This window comes from Anomaloglossus baeobatrachus, chromosome 2, assembly GCF_048569485.1.
Source record: "Anomaloglossus baeobatrachus isolate aAnoBae1 chromosome 2, aAnoBae1.hap1, whole genome shotgun sequence".
In the NCBI taxonomy this organism is placed as follows: Eukaryota; Metazoa; Chordata; class Amphibia; order Anura; family Aromobatidae; genus Anomaloglossus; species Anomaloglossus baeobatrachus.
In genome coordinates this window covers 290604485-290624932 of record NC_134354.1, presented here as the reverse complement: position 1 = coordinate 290624932, position 20448 = coordinate 290604485, and the positions used below count along the sequence as shown (strand labels likewise).

The following is a 20448-nucleotide window of genomic DNA, read 5'->3' as shown; positions in this document are numbered from 1 at the left end:
AGGGAGGTAGGGGTAACTGATCGGATCCCTGCAAACGTGCTACTTGGGACAGATTTGGGGCAGATAACCTCCCAGTTTGGGCCCCCCCCAAAGGCTGAACCTTCAGCCAGTACTGACATGACTCCTGACAATGTTAATGTGTTCTCTATGAATGATGTAAGGGAGGGGGGAGTGAACTCTGATATTTCTGCTTGCATAGACACCATAGACACACACACAGCTGCAGCTGTGACAGGGGAGGGGGTCAGAGAAAGGTGTGACAATGCCTCTACAAGTAATCAGCCTGTGAGCTGGGATCTGTTGCCCTCTGCAGGGATAAGCAGAGAGCAGGGTGCTGCAGGGGGAGGACCAGTGTGTGGGGTGGGGGCTACCACAGCAAATGTGGGGTCCCCAGAGATTTCACAGCGGGGTTCTGTTGCTGCAGGGGGGGAACAGGCAGGTGAGATTGGGGCCGGTCCCGGAGCAGAAGTGCTCCCAGGTAAGATTTCGGTGCAGGGTTCCCCCACAACCGGGGTGTCAGGAAGCCAGGTAGGTCTGCCTGAACCGGCGACTTGGTCAGGAACGGAGGAGGAGCAGGCACGACCCACGGTCGCAGCGGCTGTGGCCGCTGTCACCCGCAGTGGGAGTGCTGGAAGCCAAGGGGCCTCCCGGAGGTCCGATAGCTCTTCCCCTTCTGACCAAGTGGCAGCCGAGTCAGGTGGAGGCCAGGACACAGGTCCCGGGGTACTGACCGAAGATGTGACAGTCTCGTCGATTCTGGCCACATCTAGTCAGGGGTTTCAGGCAGCGTTAGAAGCTGACGACAGCCTGAAAGCTCTAAAGGAGCAGGCGGCACAGCCTCCCTCGGACTCGGACCCGGAGCGAGTGGTCTGGGACCAAGGACGGCTGTACCGGGTCACGGTCCAGCAGGGTTCACCGGAGGCGTGGCCCAGGGACCGACAGTTGGTGGTACCCTATCCGTTCCGGACGGAGTTGTTGCGGATCGCACATGAGATTCCGATGGCCGGACACCTAGGGATCGCTAAGACCAAGGCCAGGTTAAACCAGCATTTCTACTGGCCAAAAATGGGGGCCGATGTGGTTGCCTACTGCCGTTCGTGTGAAACCTGTCAGAGAGTGGGGAAGGCGGGGCCACACCCCAAAGCCCCACTGGCATCTCTGCCAATCATCGATGAGCCTTTCAGGAGGGTGGCTGTGGATCTGGTCGGCCCGCTGACCATCCCCAGCAGCTCCGGGAAACGCTTCATACTAACGGTAGTGGACTATGCCACCCGGTACCCAGAAGCAGTGGCCTTGTCGTCCATTCGGGCTGACAAGGTGGCCACCGCCTTGCTGGAGATTTTCTCCCGAGTGGGTTTTCCCCAGGAAATGCTCACTGACCGGGGGACCCAATTCATGTCCCAGCTGATGGAGGCCCTCTGTAAGCAAGTCCAGGTGCGACATCTGGTGGCCAGCCCGTACCATCCACAGACTAATGGCCTGTGCGAGCGGTTTAATGGCACCTTAAAGCAGATGCTTAAGATGTTGGTCGACTCCCATGGGCGTGACTGGGAGCGGTATCTCCCACACCTGTTATTTGCTTACCGGGAGGTTCCACAGGCCTCAACAGGATTCTCACCGTTTGAGCTCCTGTACGGGCGACGTGTGCGGGGCCCCCTGGCTCTGGTGAAAGAGGCTTGGGAAGGGGATTTGGCCACCCCTGGAGTGTCGGTTATCGAGTATGTCGTGCGCTTCCGGGACAAAATGCAGGCCTTGACGCAACTGGTACACGACAATATGGCTCAAGCCCAGGCCGATCAGAAGCGTTGGTACGACCAGAACGCTTGTGAGAGGACCTACCAAGTGGGTCAAAAGGTGTGGGTACTGGTCCCCGTACCACAGGACAAGCTTCAGGCAGCCTGGGAAGGCCCATACCTCGTGTACCAGCAGCTCAACCCTGTGACGTACCTGGTCACCCTGGACCCTGCCCGTGGAAGGCGGAAGCCCTTCCATGTGAACATGATGAAGGCACATCATGAGCGGGAGGCATGTGCGCTCCCCGTGTGCAACCTGCCCGAGGAGGGAGAAGCGGAAACCCTCTTGGATATGCTAGCCCAGGTTAGGGCAGGCGGATCCATTGAGGATGTGGAGGTTGGCCACCAGCTCTTGGAGGACCAACGGTCCCAGCTGTGGGCCACCCTACACCCCTTCCGGGGGTTGTTTACCAACCAGCCCGGAAGGACTGACTTGGCTGTCCATCACGTGGACACTGGGGATCATCCCCCGATCCGGCGTTCAGCATATCGGGTTTCCCTGGAGGTGCAGCAACACATGCGCCAGGAGATTGACGAGATGCTGAAGCTGGGGGTGATCCAGGCATCCAACAGCGCTTGGGCCTCGCCTGTAGTTCTCGTCCCTAAGAAGGACCGAACCACTCGGTTCTGCGTGGACTACAGGGGGCTCAATGCTGTCACAGTCGCCGATGCGTACCCAATGCCACGCATCGATGACCTGCTCGATCAGTTGGCCGGGGCTCAGTACCTGACCATCATGGATCTGAGCCGGGGATATTGGCAGATCCCCCTGACTCGCAAGGCCAGGGAACGCTCTGCCTTTATTACCCCATTTGGACTGTACGAGTCCACGGTGATGCCATTCGGGATGAGGAATGCCCCTGCCACTTTCCAGCGGATGGTCAACACCCTGCTCAAGGGACTTGAAGGGTACGCGGCCGCGTACCTGGATGACATTGCCGTCTTCAGTCCCACCTGGGAAGATCACCTAGAGCATCTAGCACAGGTGCTCAGGCGGATCCACCAGGCAGGTTTGACCATCAAGCCGGGAAAGTGTCAGCTGGCCATGAGCGAGGTCCAGTACCTCGGTCACCGGGTAGGCGGGAGAACACTGAAGCCCGAGCCTGAGAAAGTGGAGGCCATCGCGTCCTGGCCCACCCCCAGGACCAAGAAGCAGGTGATGTCCTTCTTGGGGACTGCTGGGTACTATAGGAGGTTTGTTCCATGCTATAGTAGCCTGGCAAAGCCCTTGACGGACCTCACCAAGAAGAAGCTGCCCTCTGCAGTCGATTGGACAATGGACTGCGAGACAGCCTTCCGGGCCCTAAAGGACGCCCTGTCCAGCCCGCCCGTGCTACAGGCAGCCGACTTCACGCGGCCGTTTGTAGTACAGACCGACGCCAGTGACTTCGGCCTCGGTGCGGTGCTCAGCCAGGTGGACTCTGCGAGCCAAGAGCACCCAGTCTTGTACCTGAGCAGGAAGCTGTTACCAAGGGAAGTGGCCTATTCCACGATGGAAAAGGAGTGCCTGGCCATAGTGTGGGCCCTGCAGCGTCTGCAACCCTATCTATACGGGCGCCACTTCATCGTGGAGACGGACCACAATCCCCTCAGCTGGTTACACACTGTCTCCGGGACGAATGGCAGGTTGTTGCGATGGAGCCTGGCGCTCCAGCAATACAACTTCACCATTCGACACAAAAGGGGCAGTGACCACGGTAACGCAGACGGGCTGTCCCGACAAGGAGAGGTCGCGGACGGGCGCACGGGGGAACACCGGAGTGTGCTGCCCCCTAGCGCCCTCAAAAGGGGGGAGGTGTGAGGTAAATCCGGAGATATGACGATAAATCATGATATTCAAGTTATGTCAGGAAGCCCTCTCCTGGTGTCACCCCCCCTTTCCTTCACACAACTCCTTCAATCAGAAAATTTACCACAGGGATAAACGGTTTGTTTAGCAGATAGGTGTCAAAGGAACTGGTCTGTGTTCCACTTACACCTCCATGGCCATCTCCTGTGATATGGAGATTAGATGATGTGGGAACAATGGACACAGGATGACTCCCTGCCGTGACCCTGTGGTAGGGGCTGCTATCTAATTAGCAAGCTTGGAAGTATCCAGACAGAACGACTCCAGTAAACTATGGTTCATATCTCGCAAGCCATATTTCCGATAAATATGGCAACCATAAAAATGGTGTCTCCGCATGCGGACGATGCTGGCACACCCTTTTTATGGGAGCAGGACCTGGGGAAATACCCCAGGCGTGATATCAGCCAATGGGGAACTAGTAGACAAGTCATGAGTCCTCTCGTTCTGTAGCTAAATTCATAACTGTCACAATGAGAGCGTTGGCGTCTGCCTACGACGCTCCCAGGCCAAGTTATGGCCATATCCCCTGTTGTGGATATTGTCCATAACTCCAGCCAGGGGTGGAGCAGTGCTCCCTCTGAGGTCACTAAGGTAGGAGGGGACCTGGATTTGCCCAGGTTGATAACCCTACTTCGGCCATTTTCCAGTGTTCTTTCGCTGGGGGTCACGTGTAGGAAACATCTGTGGGAAGGATCCTAGAAACCTGGTCTACAGCGCCCCCCTGTGGCCAGACGCACAAGGTAACTGCTGGAACTGTGTATGCCTGTTTGTAACCCATGCTTTGATTGTAACTGTACTCTGACATATGTATATTCTGTAGATCTCCTATTGTATATATTGTAGTTTCTAGTGTGGCTTTAGGCTGATTAAATTATATAATTAATCTTGGGCTGTTCTGTTATCTCGATCTTGAATCCCACGTCTGTGTGTTCGGCTAATAGTTACCGTGAAGCGGTTGGTGGCAGCGAGTTGTGCCAAGGATTATTGTGGGGAGGCCAGTGAGATTCGGGGAGGTTTTATATATTCCGCCCGCGGAGGTCGGGGGAATATATACCCTACTCTCACCGGGGACCCTTCAATAATCGGCATAAGTAGTATAGCGGCCTCCTTGCTTATTGTCGGGCAATTCCATAATTGGCCTGACTATAAGAGGGGCGCTAGAGAGCGCGTCACGTGCTCTGTCTGTCGGTCGGGAGGTATAAAGGAGGGGTGACCCCCACTTGTTACCCCCCGATTGTGACGTACTGGTAGCCAGCGCGGGGGATTTCTGAGTGACCCCCCCGGTGGTTCGTGACAGGTACTACTTACGCCTTGATCTTCTTGCCAGTCTGGGGATCAGCTATAGAGAAGGAAACCGGTATTGAAGGGATAACTGGGACCAGGAAATGGAGCGTTGGAGGCATTCACTAGTGGTTCGCTAGTGGGAAACCTTTTAGTTCAATGTGGACACGCTAAGATCGACATTGGGTGTCCCCACTGGAGGCAGATTTGGCCAAAGAATGTGGGATCAGGGACCATTCGCCCGCAGCAAGGCACTCTTGCCTGAGAAAGTCAGAGGCCCAGTTGTAAACGCCATACATTTGTACTTCTGAGATAGCTGGTAGATTCTGTTTGCCCCATGAAAAGATCTGAGAAACCTCTAACATCACTACCCGACTTGAGAGGTCCTCCTTGGTGGTTGATGTATGCCACAGTCGTGGCATTGTCGGATTGGAGGCGGATCAAACGGCCAAAAAGAATTTCCTGCTAGAGAAGGAGAGCCAGGAAGACTGCTCAGAGTTCCAAAATGTTTATGAGAAGATAGAGGATTCCTGGGCATTCCATAATCCCTGTACCATAAGGTTTTGGAAGACTGCTTCCCCAGCCGAGGAGGCAAGTGTCCGCCATTAGTCTTCTAGTGCAGCGCGAGAAACGCTCTTCAATGAAGAATGAGGGGAGAGCATCTCCACCACTTAGAGACTTCTTGATCAGGGAGGGAACTGCCACCGGCTAATCCAGGGAGTGAGTGGACTTGTCCAGTTCTGACAGAAAAAGCTGCAAGTGGCAAGTGTGAAGCTGAGAGAATGGGATTGCTTCTATAGTGGTTACCATCTTGCCCAGAAAGCTCATGCCTAATCGGAGACAGCATGGAGAGGAATGTCTGATAGATCAAATTCCTCTAAGCATATCTCAGTGCTCATCTTTGAGCAATAACACAATTGCGCATGTTGTGTCAAATATTCCCAGAAAAACAGGTCATTGGGCCAGGATAAGAGACAACTTTGGTTTATTGATGATCCAGCCGAAACGGGAAAGAGTGCCCAGAGTGATCTGCTGGCTCTCGGGACATGCTGAAGGGGATGGTGCATTGATCAGGATGTTCTCTAGATAGGGAATAACGAGAGTCTCTGACACCCGCCATAACCTTCGGTGCTGTGGATAGGACAAAATGGAAGCTCTGTGAACTGAAAAGAAGAGCCCAGGGATGAGAGTGGGATCCTCTGGAGGAAGGGATTTGAAGAAGCGAGAGTAAAGGAGGGTGGAAAAACTATTTTGCAGCTGTAGGAGATGACGTACCAGACCAAAGCGCGGTCACCTATGGAAAGTTGCTCGATCCGGAATAGGATGAGACGATCGCCCACCCAGAGAGGATTTCCAGGTGGATGCGCCCTGTTATGCTGAGGAAAATCTATTGGATCTGCTGGATCTAGACGCTTTGTTCAAATGACTGCTAGGAGGGAGATGGCTTAATGAAGGATAGCCTCTTTTTCGCCTTGTGGATCAGAAGCTTGTCCCAATTTTTGTTCATAGCTGGAGGGGGGTACTTTTAGGCATCTGGTGACGAAGCAAAGTACTTTTACCCCTCAGTGGCCTCAGATATGATCTTGTCTAGTTTTTCTCCAAAGAACAGAGGGAGCGGAATGACAGGAGAATCCAACTTGCCCTGGGAAGTGAACGGGACTCCTGTGGTATTGGTGGGATTGGGCAGCCATTTTACGACTGAAATCAAAGTCTGGGATACCTTGGTTAAGTTAGTGACTGACAGAGCTGCAGCCCTCTTGGTTGGCAAGGAGGGCACATTTTTGTCAACGGTAGTGGGGGCTGGTGAGTGAGCTACAATCCGGGCAGAGGGATGTGGTCTGACCAGAGGGAAGCTTCTTCTAACAAGAACAACAGGCAAAGAGTAGGACAAAAGCCAGAAAGTGGGATTGAGGTTCCCTGAGGTTGGCATAAAAAAAAAGAAGTGCCAGAGGGAAGCTGTGCTGGGATAGAAAAGCTGCCCCCAGGTGGCAGTGCTTACCTTAGATCTAGAGCCTGTGAACCTGAATAGCTGCAGAGAATGATGGTCTGTGAGCAGGGAGATGGTCGGAAGCTGAGGAAGTGTGCTGCAAGGGTATGGAGACTGCAAGCACTGGAAATCCAGTGTGCAGAAGAGAAAATAGTGCTAAGGGATGGTGGCATCAGAAAAGGTGCAAAGTTCTCACACAACCAGGAAAAAGACGCGCTCTGATAGGCTGAGAGCGGTGCAGGAGCTCAGACGTGTCTGATTGGCTGGCAGCAGAGGGCGTGTTCTAATAGCGTTGCAGTCTGCAGGCCAAGCAGGGGACTAAATTAGAAGACTAGCTGTCAGGGAGAAGCATGGCAGCGAGGAGACTGCGACTGGTCAAGAGAAACAAAATTGTATTAAAAGAATGAAAGGAGGGCCAAGGAAGGGAATTTTTTTGTTTTTAAATCAGGAGCCCCCCATTTGCCTTGGACAAAGGGAGAGGAGATATCTGTCCTGAAGGCCTTGGAATCCTTCACAGCACAATTTGTACAACGATCACCGACATCCTGAACGCTGTATGTGAGGCATCTGTAAGATACTGGTAATAAAGTAACGAAGACCTCGCTTCACCTCTTGTAGGTGCTCAGGAGAAAAATAGACTATCATTAGAGGTTAACTCCGGCACACTACCACTTTCCCATATGTCCAAAAAGACGAAGAATACAGTTGTTGGATGTCAAAATCCTTTTCTCTTATTTTATTAGTGCCAAAAAGTGAAAAAAGTGCTGTACAATTGTCCGCCAGGAATCGACGTTTCGGCTAGCAAGCCTTCATCAGGTCGGACAGGCTTGACTAATAATGAGATGGCAACATGGTACAAATGCAGGATAGCTGAATAAATGTAGAGCCCTCCGTTTGGAGATAGCCTGTGGCAGAAGCCGTAAAAAGCCCCGGGAGATGTTTGGTATGTTGGATCCTAAGAGGTCATTGAATCATGACCAGGGAGGTTTGAAATAGAGAGCGTTCGGTCTATCTTGATGGTCAGCTATACCTCTTAGGTGTCTTGGTATATTAGGCCAAGGTGGCGACCATGTGTATCCCAGGGGAATGGCAGCTCCTGCAGTGGGATGTTAATATCTATTAGCTCTGGTAGTATAGCCGACGTTTCGGCTAGCAAGCCTTCATCAGGTCGGACAGGCTGAATACATTATTTACAAGTGAGAAAACAAAACTGCCAAACTGCCAAAAGTCCACAAACATCTTACTCGACCCCCAGGCAGGCCCATAGTGGCCTCAACGGACTCGGTCCTTTCTCCATTGGCCCGCACAGTCGAAAAGATCCTCTCACCCTTCATTCCCCTGACTCCCTCGTATCTCAAGGACACGTCCCATTTTTTAGAGGTATTAATGGATCTCCACCATATTCCAGATACATCTATATTGGTGACACTTGACGTTAACTCACTATATACAAGCATTGACCATGAGGAGGGTTTAGCATCGGTAAAATGGTTTTTTGAACAATTCACCACCTTACCAATCGAAAACAGAGAATTCTGTATCGATTTACTCAGGATTATCCTGGAAAGGAATTTTTTCCTATTCCAAGATCAATTTTATGTGCAGCGTAGGGGGACCGCGATGGGCTCTAATGTCGCGCCCCCTTACGCCAACATCTTTATGACTGCATTTGAAGACAGATATATACATTCTCACCCTCAGATCGTACGCCATGCGTTGATTTGGCGTAGATACATAGATGATGTTTTTTTGATCTGGGATGGCGATCTAGACTCCCTACTCACATTCTACGAGGAGATCAACACCTTCCAACCAGGCTTAACCTTTTCTATTAACCATAGTACTGAGAAGATCAACTTTTTAGATTGCTGGGTCATCAAAAATAGGGATGGTACCATTACGACCGACATTTATACCAAGCCCACGGATAAAAACAGCCTTCTCCATTATACCAGCAACCACCCAAAACATACTAAAAATTCCTTGCCAATCAGCCAGCATACGAGAGTGGATCGGATCGTAAGTGATAACGATAATCGTAGGGCAAGACATGTTGAGATGACCAACAAGTTTAGGCAGAGGGGCTACCCTACTAACATAGCGACTAATACGAGATCCGTTTCCTACAAGCCGCATACACAATCAGACCGTATGCCCCTTATTAATACATTTCACCCCTTCTCTCCATTGGTTAAGAGAATCATTCTGAAACATTGGCCACTTCTTGGCCTCTCTTATCCTCAAATTAGAGAATTCAAGACACCACCACTTTTTTGTTACAAAAAAATCACCAAACATCAGGGATAAACTGGTTCGGGCGGATATAGGCCCCTGTCACCCCGTTCCCAAACAGAGGTTCCTTAGCAACCCACAGTTTGGCACCTTCCCATGTCTTAGGTGTGCCCAATGCTCGAATATCACTAAAGGGAGTTCTTTCACACACCCCAGAACTGGTAGAGCCTTTCCAATTAGGGATTTCTTCACTTGTGATAGTTCTTTCGTAGTCTATCTCATCAAGTGTCCCTGCGGTCTCGGATATGTTGGAGAGACTACCCAACATATCCGAGACCGCATCAACAAACATAAGTCGGACATTAGGTGCGGTCGTACCTTACTTCCCGTTCCCCTTCACTTCATAACAGCAGGTCACAGGATCTCACAATTGAGGTTTCAGGTCATTGATCAGGCTGGCACCAGTCGCAGAGGTGGTGACAGGGTTAAACTCCTCCGGGAGAAAGAAGCTAGATGGATCCACACTCTGGGTACCCTTGAGCCCCACGGTTTGAACCGGAGGTACGAACAAGCTTTTTGACCTCTACTGTTGCTGTTGTTGAGAGCATACATGAGGATACCACTCTATATTGATTCCATATTGCTTTTATAGTAATACCCACGGATGACCATAATTTTAAACTGAAGTACGGTCCCCTCACAAAACATAATTCCATCTTCATATCTATTTTGTGGCTTTTTCTTCTCCCCCTCCCCCCTCCTTTATATTAGAGATAAAGAACCAATTGCATTGATATTACCATTAACATATCTTTACTGTATGTACACCTTGGTCACACACATGCAGGTTTCATCTTAGGCATCCCAAGTTTCTATCTCTGACTCACCTCTTATCAGTGATTCATAAAATTATGCCAAATTAAACCGTCGATTCATTGTTTTCCTTATGATGTAAAGACCTATTGATTCACTGCGTTCTCATAATTCTCCTATTGTATTAACCTCAGTGTACATACGATATTGATTATGTGATTATTCTGCTACATTGTATTCTAACTCCTTCTTTCTGCCCTACAGAACTAATACCATTGCGTGACAATGATAAACCAGCATGTCACTCACTCCTGCACCGAAATGTGTAAACCGGGTCCGGATCCACTACCAACACGGTCATGTGACTCACTAACACGCCCTCCTTGTCACATGCTTGTTACATGTGCGTTCCATGGCTCCACTACTGCGTTCCACCTAGCGGCAGTGACGCGCTCACCATCTCTACCATTGGAAGTCACTTGCGCATGCGCAGGACGCTGGTTCCCAGCATGCACCATTCCGCACGAAAACCGGAAGTTACGTCGCAGCATGCTCGTGGCTAAATAGACGCTTCTCCTCCATTCTTTTCACTTCACAGGACGTGCGATCCAACTCTGCGGCACCACTGGCACATGGTAAGGTGGCTCATCGAGACATTACCACACTTATACCACCAATGTATTATACAAACTTACCATTCTCTTACTTCACTATCTCCCCTCCTCTCTTCCTGGTCAGCTAGATCTGACTCTCTCCAGGGCCAACGGACTTCCCTCCAGGCCATATCCCTCAGAGTCACCAGGTAACCCTTTTCTTCCTCGTCTCCCTCTCTATTTCATACTCTTTTTCTCTTACTTAACTATTCTTCAACTCTTTTTTACACAGCTATAAGCAGCGGTCAGACATATCACCCTGATTACCAGGATGAATTCTGGACTCTGACTCCCCACTACAGGAGCGGTCCGTTTTAGGTAACCTCTACCATAGTACCTTTCTCAACAAATCACTAGGTAACCCCTTTGCAATCTCTCTCTGTTACTAAATCTTTACTCTGTATTGTTGATAATGCTATTTTCATATTATCCCTTCGATGCTACATATTCCCAATCAGGCATACCATCCTGACTCCTATACGTGAACCTGTGACATCTGTCTCATACCACTGGAACCGCTTTTCTTCCATAAAAGTTACTGACTGATATACTTTGAGCCGCAGCGATCCTTTTTTAGGCTATACTACCAGAGCTAATAGGTAATATTGTATTTTACCACACTCACTATCTTTGCATAGCAACAGTAGCCTCGTTAACATGGTTTCTTATTGGAACCTTAGATATTAACATCCCACTGCAGGAGCTGCCATTCCCCTGGGATACACATGGTCGCCACCTTGGCCTAATATACCAAGACACCTAAGAGGTATAGCTGACCATCAAGGTAACTAATAGTTCACCTCTTAAATGGGAACACCTATCAATGCATGAATATTACCCAGCCCAGTAGGTCATTCCTCATTTTCTGGTCCTTATAGATAGACCGAACGCTCTCTATTTCAAACCTCCCTGGTCATGATTCAATGACCTCTTAGGATCCAACATACCAAATATCTCCCGGGGCTTTTTACGGCTTCTGCCACAGGGTATGTCGAAGCAACCTCTACCTTCTATTCTCCTTCTTTGTGCTTTTCTTCTGCCAATATAAACTCCCTCACCCCTTTTACCTTTTTCCCCTCAGCTATCTCCAAACGGAGGGCTCTACATTTATTCAGCTATCCTGCATTTGTACCATGTTGCCATCTCATTATTAGTCAAGGTGAGCGTCCTTGCCATGTGCGCTGTACGGTCACTCCACAAGCACTTGTGTCTCACTTCTACCTTGCTACCTTGTGATATTGCTACTACACCTATGAGGTTCCGTGTATTTAAATATACAGTGTTTCAATGTTCCAATCTACATGTGTTGTACCCTTGCTCCTATGTTTCTGTCATTACCCATGATCTTTGTCGTTCCTATTTTTGCCTTCTGTACCCTGACCAATATATCAATTCAATGTTATTAATTTATCTCTTTTCTTTTGTTTTGTTTTCTCACTTGTAAATAATGTATTCAGCCTGTCCGACCTGATGAAGGCTTGCTAGCCGAAACGTCGGCTATACTACCAGAGCTAATAGATATTAACATCCCACTGCAGGAGCTGCCATTCCCCTGGGATACACATGGTCGCCACCTTGGCCTAATATACCAAGACACCTAAGAGGTATAGCTGACCATCAAGATAGACCGAACGCTCTCTATTTCAAACCTCCCTGGTCATGATTCAATGACCTCTTAGGATCCAACATACCAAACATCTCCCGGGGCTTTTTACGGCTTCTGCCACAGGCTATCTCCAAACGGAGGGCTCTACATTTATTCAGCTATCCTGCATTTGTACCATGTTGCCATCTCATTATTAGTCAAGCCTGTCCGACCTGATGAAGGCTTGCTAGCCGAAACGTCGATTCCTGGCGGACAATTGTACAGCACTTTTTTCACTTTTTGGCACTAATAAAATAAGAGAAAAGGATTTTGACATCCAACAACTGTATTCTTCGTCTTTTTGGGCATATGGGAAAGTGGTAGTCTGTAAGATACTGGTTCCGTCTTCCCTCCCTGTATGCCTGGCAATGGAAGGCAAGCAAGCAGAATAGTGGCAAGGACTGAACACCAGGGAGCCCCTAAACACTCTTACTACAGTAAATTTATCACTTAAACATGTGCCATGTATGAGAGTCGGAGCTAGGGAAATTGAAGAGTCTGAGGCTTGGCTTACCGACTCCACAGGTCTGTATATACACATCAGTGTTCAGTTGCAGGAACCTGCAAAAAGCTCTACTAGGTATGGCATGTAGTTGTGCTATAGTCACTAAAAAGTTCAATATACATTAACCTTTACAACTTCCTCATTGGGATTTAATTTATAGGATCTGCATATTTACAAGCACTTTTTGGCTTCAAACAGGATCACTTAATGCTTAAGTTATTATGTTATATGATTGCCTATGTGTATTATTTTATCATTAACTTTCATACATACGAATGACCGCATTTCAAGAGAAAGTCTAGAGAATATTACCTACATGCAATATCCTTTTCAAAACTACATTGTAATCCCATTTTTGTGGTAATATGACCAGATACTAGGATCACTTTTCTTGTTGACCATTACTATGAAAATAGTTTTAATTACAGCTTTATGGACTCTTGGTTCTAATTTTGAAGTCATTTGGATTAGGGCATACATAGCCATGCGAAGAAATCCCATAACATGCACAAACAATTGAAAAAGAATATATGACTGCTGTAAAGGCGATTGACGCTCTACCTGGCTTTAAGAAGACTCTTGCACTTGTCGTCCCAATGTTCCGACATTGTCAGCAATTCCTGAAGCTTAGCCATTGCTTTTTCCACAGTTGTATGAGGCGCCAGTCCTACACCTAAATCTATAAGCCGTCTCATGACATCTATTGTCAGTGTCCCAGGGTCTTGGCACACTTGCTGCTGTTCCTCTAACCAACGAGCCTGTTCCAAGCGCTCTCGAAGACTTCCTAAGGGTAATTCCAAGTCAAACTGGAAACTGGAATCAAGAAGTTGCTGCAGTTCATTAGCTTGTGGCATGTCTGCTGCTAAGAGCTTCTGGCTCCGTGCCTGAAATTCTTCCACACGGCTTAGTAAGTCCTTACAGTCACAAAGAAGGATACAATTAAATTGTAAGATATATATAAGATTTGATTTGAGAGATATATATATTATATATATTTATTAATGTATATTAAAAAATAAAAAACCTTTACAACGGTGGGATATTTATATTTTTACCTTGAGTTGAGGTGTCTGGTTGATGCTACATGGCAATAAATGAAGTTGTTTTACAAATGACCTGAGTTCTCCAACAGTAAGCAGGTTCTGAGACTTTCCACCACCCGACCGAAATCTACAGTGGGAATAAAATGGATACAAACTGCTAATAGGAGGGAGATTGTCAGCAGTTCAGAACCCTCCAAACTGCAGACAGAATTATATAGCCAAGAAATACTCACTAAAAGTTAGGCATATTTGACTATGGGGTGAAATTTATGCATAATATAAGCAGTCCACGGTACAGTGATATTTGATCATGAAAGCAGGGTATTAAGTAGAAGCATGCAATGGGGATTTCCTCATCCCAAACGCTTTATTGAAAAAAAAAGCCAACAGCGGTGGATATACATTAAATAGCCGGCGGAGACCAAACGGTGCTGTGCTCGAAATCGTACAGGTGGGGACGTTTCCTACCCACTGACAAAGCTTTCTGCCTATACACGCACACAAGCAGAAACCTGTCAGTCACATGCACCGAGAAGCCGCCGGCGACCAACCTGTACAGCTAGAGCACATTGTGGCTTGGTCACCAGCAGCCATTAAATAAAGGGAATTTTGTTTACTTACCGTAAATTCCTTTTCTTCTAGCTCCTATTGGGAGACCCAGACAATTGGGTGTATAGCTTCTGCCTCCGGAGGCCACACAAAGTATTACATTTTTAAAAAAGTGTAACCCCTCCCCTCTGCCTATACACCCTCCCGTGGATCACGGGCTCCTCAGTTTTGGTGCAAAAGCAGGAAGGAGAAAACTTATAAATTGGTCTAGGGTAAATTCAATCCGAAGGATGTTCGGAGAACTGAAGACCATGAACCCAAAGAACAAATCAACATCAACAACATGTGTACACAAAAGAACAACCAGCCCGAAGGGCACAGGGGTGGGTGCTGGGTCTCCCAATAGGAGCTAGAAGAAAAGGAATTTACGGTAAGTAAACAAAATTCCCTTTTTCTTTGTCGCTCCATTGGGAGACCCAGACAATTGGGACGTCCAAGAGCAGTCCCTGGGTGGGTAAAAGAATACCTCAATAAAAGGAGCCGAAAACGGCCCCCTCTTACAGGTGGGCAACCGCCGCCTGGAGGACTCGCCTACCTAGACTGGCGTCTGCCGAAGCATAGGCATGCACTTGATAGTGCTTCGTGAAACTGTGCAGACTAGACCACGTAGCTGCCTGACACACCTGCTGAGCCGTCGCCCGGTGCCGCAAAGCCCAGGACGCACCTACGGCTCTGGTAGAATGGGCTTTCAACCCTGAAGGAAGTGGAAGCCCAGAAGAACGGTAGGCCTCGAGAATCGGTTCCTTGATCCACCGAGCCAAGGTTGACTTAGAGGCCTGAGAGCCCTTACGCTGGCCAGCGACAAGGATAAGGAGTGCGTCTGAACGGCGCAGGGGTGCCGTGCGAGACACGTAGAACCGGAGTGCTCTCACTAGATCCAAAGAGTGCAAATCCTTTTCACACTGGTGAATTGGATTAGGGCAAAAGGAAGGCAAGGAGATATCCTGATTTAGATGAAAAGGGGATACCACTTTAGGGAGAAATTCCGGGACAGGACGCAGAACCACCTTATGAGAAATCTTTTTTTTTTTCTTTTTTTTTTTTTCTATGAGTGGATGTGTGCCTCCTTCCACACAAAGCATAAAACTGAGGAGCCAGTGATCCACGGGAGGGTGTATAGGCAGAGGGGAGGGGTTACACTTTTTTAAAAGTGTAATACTTTGTGTGGCCTCCGGAGGCAGAAGCTATACACCCAATTGTCTGAGTCTCCCAATGGAGCGACAAAGAAATATGATTTTCTCTGAAACACATCAGTATTTCAGAGACAAAAAATATCTGACTGTGATCGTACAGCCAGTGGCTGATACATGCTGCTCACGGTCTGGGCAGCATGTAATAGCTGACAGGTTCCCTTTAACTCCCATTACAGGTCAGTAAAAGACCATGAAGCGATACAATTATCAATAAACAACATCCTGTAGATTAACCCCTTCAGTCCCCGGGCATTTTGCATTTTTCCGTTTTGTTTTTTGCCTCTCTTTCTTCCGAGAGCCGTAACTTTTTTATTTTTCCGTCAATCTTCCCATATGAGGGCTTGTATAAGGGACGAGTTGTACTTTTAAATGAAACCATAAGGTTTACCATAAAGTGTACTGGAAAACAACAAAAAAATTCCAAGTGCACAAAAATAGCAAAAAAAGTGTGATCGCACAATAGTTTTTGGGATATTTTATTCACCGTGTTCACTATATGGTAAAACTCATGTATTGGTGTGATGCCTGAGGCCAGTGCGAGTTTGTAGACACCAAACATGAATAGGTTTACTTGTATTTAAGGGGTTAAAAAAGATTCACAAGCTTGTCCAAAGAAAGTGGAGCATATTTTGCGCCATTTTCTGAAACCCGTAGCGTTCTCATTTTTTTGGATCTATGGCTCAGTGACTGCTTATTTGTTGCTTCTCGAGCTGAAGTTTTTAACAGTACCATTTTTGCGCAGATGCTACTTTTTGATCGCCTGTTATTGCATTTTGCGGCGACCAAAAAACGTAATTTTGGCGTTTGGTAAAAGGCGTAGCGTCAAAAAAATTCCAATCAGATTAATTGATTTTATATTTTGATAGATCGGGCATGTCTGAACGCGGCGATACCAAATGTGTATATTTTTTTAACCCTTTAATTTTCAATGGTGTGAAAGGGGGGTGATTTGAACTTTTAGGTTTTTTTAAAAATTTTTAAAACTTTTTTTTAACTTATTTTTATTTTATTTTACTAGTCCCCCTAGGCTAGGGGGCTATAGCGATCAGCAATCTGATCGCTCTGCCATATCTCCAGATCACAGCTACAGAGCTGAGAACTGCAGATATGGTGCTTTACTTTCAATGCTGGCTGTATTCCGGCATTGAGAGGAAGTGACTCATGTTAGCTACTGGCGTCATCACATGACCCTGTGCTACCATGGCAACCACCGAAAGTCATGTGATCATGTCACGTGACTTCCGATGGGGGCGGGGTATGTCACTGTAATGGCGGTGCACATAAACAGCTCGCTGCCAGATTTTGGCAGCGAGATGTAAGGGGTTAGTAGTCACAGGTGGAAGCGATTCCACTTGCGACTAGCAGGCACACATGTTGAAAACAGCTGATATGTGCGCGGATCGCCGCGACCTGCCCACGGCAGGGGGCGGGGATTAACCTCACACACTCCATGACGTACCCAGTACGTCATGGGTCGTTAAAGGGTTAACCAGTTCATGACCAGGCCATTTACCTCCCTTCCTGACCCGGGACATTTTTTGAGGTTTTTTTAGTACATGCGCTTTTAATTGGTCTAATTTTTTCATGTTTGAATACTCAAATATTTTTTTTTTAACTTTCCCTGAGCTGGAGCTATTAGCTACAGTGGAATGTTAGCCTCATGGACGTCTAGGTTTCCTAGGACCCAGCACCTCCTGTACCCTCCCAACACCCAGAGATCACATGTTCACTGGGTACTGAGAAGGAAGTACTGTCAGCCCCTACTAGTCTATATACACAGAGCTAGTTCACCAATGTTTAAATGTTTATTAAGAGATCAAGACGGTAAAAATGGTAATTATGTACAGTACATCTTTTCTTTGGGAAGTCTGGCATCTTACCTGCCCCACAGCTTCACAATCTAGTTAAAGCTAATTAGATTGCACTGAGGTTTTAAAACGTCAGTGCAGAAATAAGAGAGGACTGCCAGACGTTTATAGTCTATGGGCAGTCCTGAAGTAGTTAAAGTATAATTATCGCCTTTATATAGTTGGCATTTCCAGTTAGGACACATAGAATGTGTGAACCGCTGTTATCTATTTATAAATAATAGTGCAATCATCATCATCCAGGAGAGCTAATAGGACAAGCTACTGATAAATGCAATAGTCTTCAGAAGTTGCAATATAGACTGCAAGTTATCTTGAAAAATTAACTATATAAAACATTTATTTTTCTCTATAGCCATTTTAGATATTATACAATATTATATATTACCTGGTCTGACGCTTCCCATTTAACAGTTGCTGTGCCAGTGTCCCACACTTTTCTGCATCCTGCACAACAGCTTGTAAATGTCGAAGGAGGTCATTATCGGGAAATTTCTTTGATTCAGATTCCTCTACAAGCTTTCGAAGACATGAGATGCCTACAACACAGGAGCAAGGACAATCACTGTAAGGTGAACAGGAAAGCATATTGATTTATACAATAATGTAATGGAATTTATAGCAACACTTTGAAAATGTAATAAAGATATAAACACCAAGGGAGAAATTTACCAAGACTGGCTGCACGCTCATACCACAGTAAGGTAAAGAGAAGTGCAGCATCAGAGGTTGCCAATGTCGAAATCCATGTTAAAAACGGCTGTATAATCCCAACATTAGAGCTGGACTGTGATTTTAATATAAACAAGGAATATTTAACATTAGATGATATAGCCATTCTAGCATGGATTTTAAAAGTCTACCAGCCTTATCAGGTCCTACAGATCTCTTCAAAACTGTCTGCAGTCTGTATTTTAAATTGTCCATTTTAATTGGTGGAGAAGGGTGAATTTAATGGACTTGTTACTTAGGTTGAAAAAAGATCTAAGAACATAATACTGATGCGAATTCCATAGGCAAATGGTTATATAACCTGTTGAGCATCCATCATATTACACATACAGTTGAAACCAGACAATGTATAGTGCCTTGCGAAAGTATTCAGCTCCCTTGAACTTTTCTACATTTTCCCACATTTCAGGCTTCAAACAAAAGATAAAAATTTTAATGTTATGGTGAAGAATCAACAACAAGTGGGACACAATTGTGAAGATGAATGATATTTATTGCTTATTTTAAACTTTATTAAAAAAGAAATAACTGAAAAGTGGAGAGTGCAATAATATTCATCCCCTTTACTTTCAGTGCAGCAAACTCACTCCAGAACTTCATTGAGGGTCTCTGAATGATATGATGATTGATGATTGATGATGATGATGATTATCATGATGATGATCATGATGATGATGATATCATCCCTGGTGTTAGAATGGCCAAATCAAAGTCCAGACCTGAATCCAATCGAGAATCTGTGGAAAGAGCTGAAAACTGCTGTTCACAAACGCTCTCCATCCAACCTCACTCAGCTCCAGCTATTTGCAAAGGAAGAATGGGCAAGAATTTCAGTCTCTCGATGTGCAAAACTGATAGGCACATACCCCAAGCGACTTGCAGCTGTAATCGCAGCAAAAGGTGGCGCTAACAAAATATTAAAAGGGGACGGATAATATTGCACGCCCCAATTTTCAAATTATTATTTTTTAAAAAAATGTGTAAAATAAACAATAAATATGGTTCAACTTCACAATTGTGTCCCACTTGTTGATTCTTCACCATAACATTAAAGTTTTTATCTTTATGTTTGAAGCCTGAAATGTGGGAAAAAGTTGAAAAATTCAAGGGAGCCGAATACTTTTGCAAAGCACTGTACATACACTATCTAAAAAGACACATCTGCATGTATTTCTCACTATCTAAAATGAAATCAGAATAAACCTTTCCCGTTTTTGGTCAATTAGGAACCAAATTATTTATATTTGTCAAATGCCAGAATGACGAGAGAATGTTTTAAGGCATTTTTATTACTTCCTGCAAAGTCAAACGTTTACATACATTTCATTAGTATTTGGTACCATTGCCCTTATACTGTATGACTTGGGTGAAATGTGTTGGCTCTATCTTCATAAGCTTCTAACAATAGTTGGTAGGAATTTGGAACCATTCCTAATGACTGAACTGGTGTAACTGAACCATGTCTGTAGGTCGCCTTGCTTGCACCTGCCTTTTCAGCTTTGCCCATAAATTTTCAATTGGATTGAGATAAGGGAGGGATTTGTGATGGCCACTCCAAAACATTTGACTGTTATTTTTAAGCCACTTTGTAAACCGTTTGGGTCCAATTGGAAGACCCATTTCCACCCAAGCTTTAAAGTTCCTGGCTGATGTCTTCAGATGTTTCTTCAGAATTGCCACAATCTTCTTTCCTCATGATGCCATCTATTTTGTGAACTGCACCAGTCCCTCCTGCAGCAAAACAACCCCACAACATGATGCTGCCACCCCCAGTGTTTCACAGTTGGGATGGTGTTCTTAGGCTTAAGGGTGGACTAGACTTGTGTAAGTCCACAATTCTCTTTTTGAGATCTCATTTGATTTCTTTCGACTTTCCCATGATGCTACCCAAAGAAGCAGTGTGTTTCAGGTGTGCATTAAAATACATCCACAAGTGTGTCTCTAGTTAACTCAGATGTTGCCAATAAACCAGAAGCTTCCAAAGACATGACATTATCATATGGGCTGTTCTATATTCTGTAAAGGCACAGTACTCAGTGTATGTAAACTTCTAACTTTGCAGAAAGTAATAAAAATGCCTTAAAACATTCTCTCTCATTGTGCTGGCATTTGGCAAATATAAGTAACTAGCTGTAGTACCCGGGTGTTGCCCGGGATAGTAACTGTCTCTGTATGTCTCCTTCCCTGTCTGCCTGTCTCTTTTCCTGTCTGCCTGTCTCTGTGCCTCGGTCTGTCTCTGTCT

General features: G+C 46.4%; 1 protein-coding gene across 1 annotated transcript in view; it reads right to left on the bottom strand.

Moving 5' to 3' along the window:
* Window positions 1–20448, bottom strand: part of KDM5B (lysine demethylase 5B) — a 153487-nt gene that overhangs the window by 18238 nt on the left and 114801 nt on the right. The window contains exons 18-20 of the mRNA XM_075335848.1: window positions 17863–18013; window positions 13817–13931; window positions 13323–13675 (exon numbers count right to left, since the gene is read on the bottom strand). Of these exons, the coding sequence (XP_075191963.1) occupies window positions 13323–13675; window positions 13817–13931; window positions 17863–18013 (619 nt within the window). The remainder of the gene's footprint in view (window positions 1–13322; window positions 13676–13816; window positions 13932–17862; window positions 18014–20448) is intronic.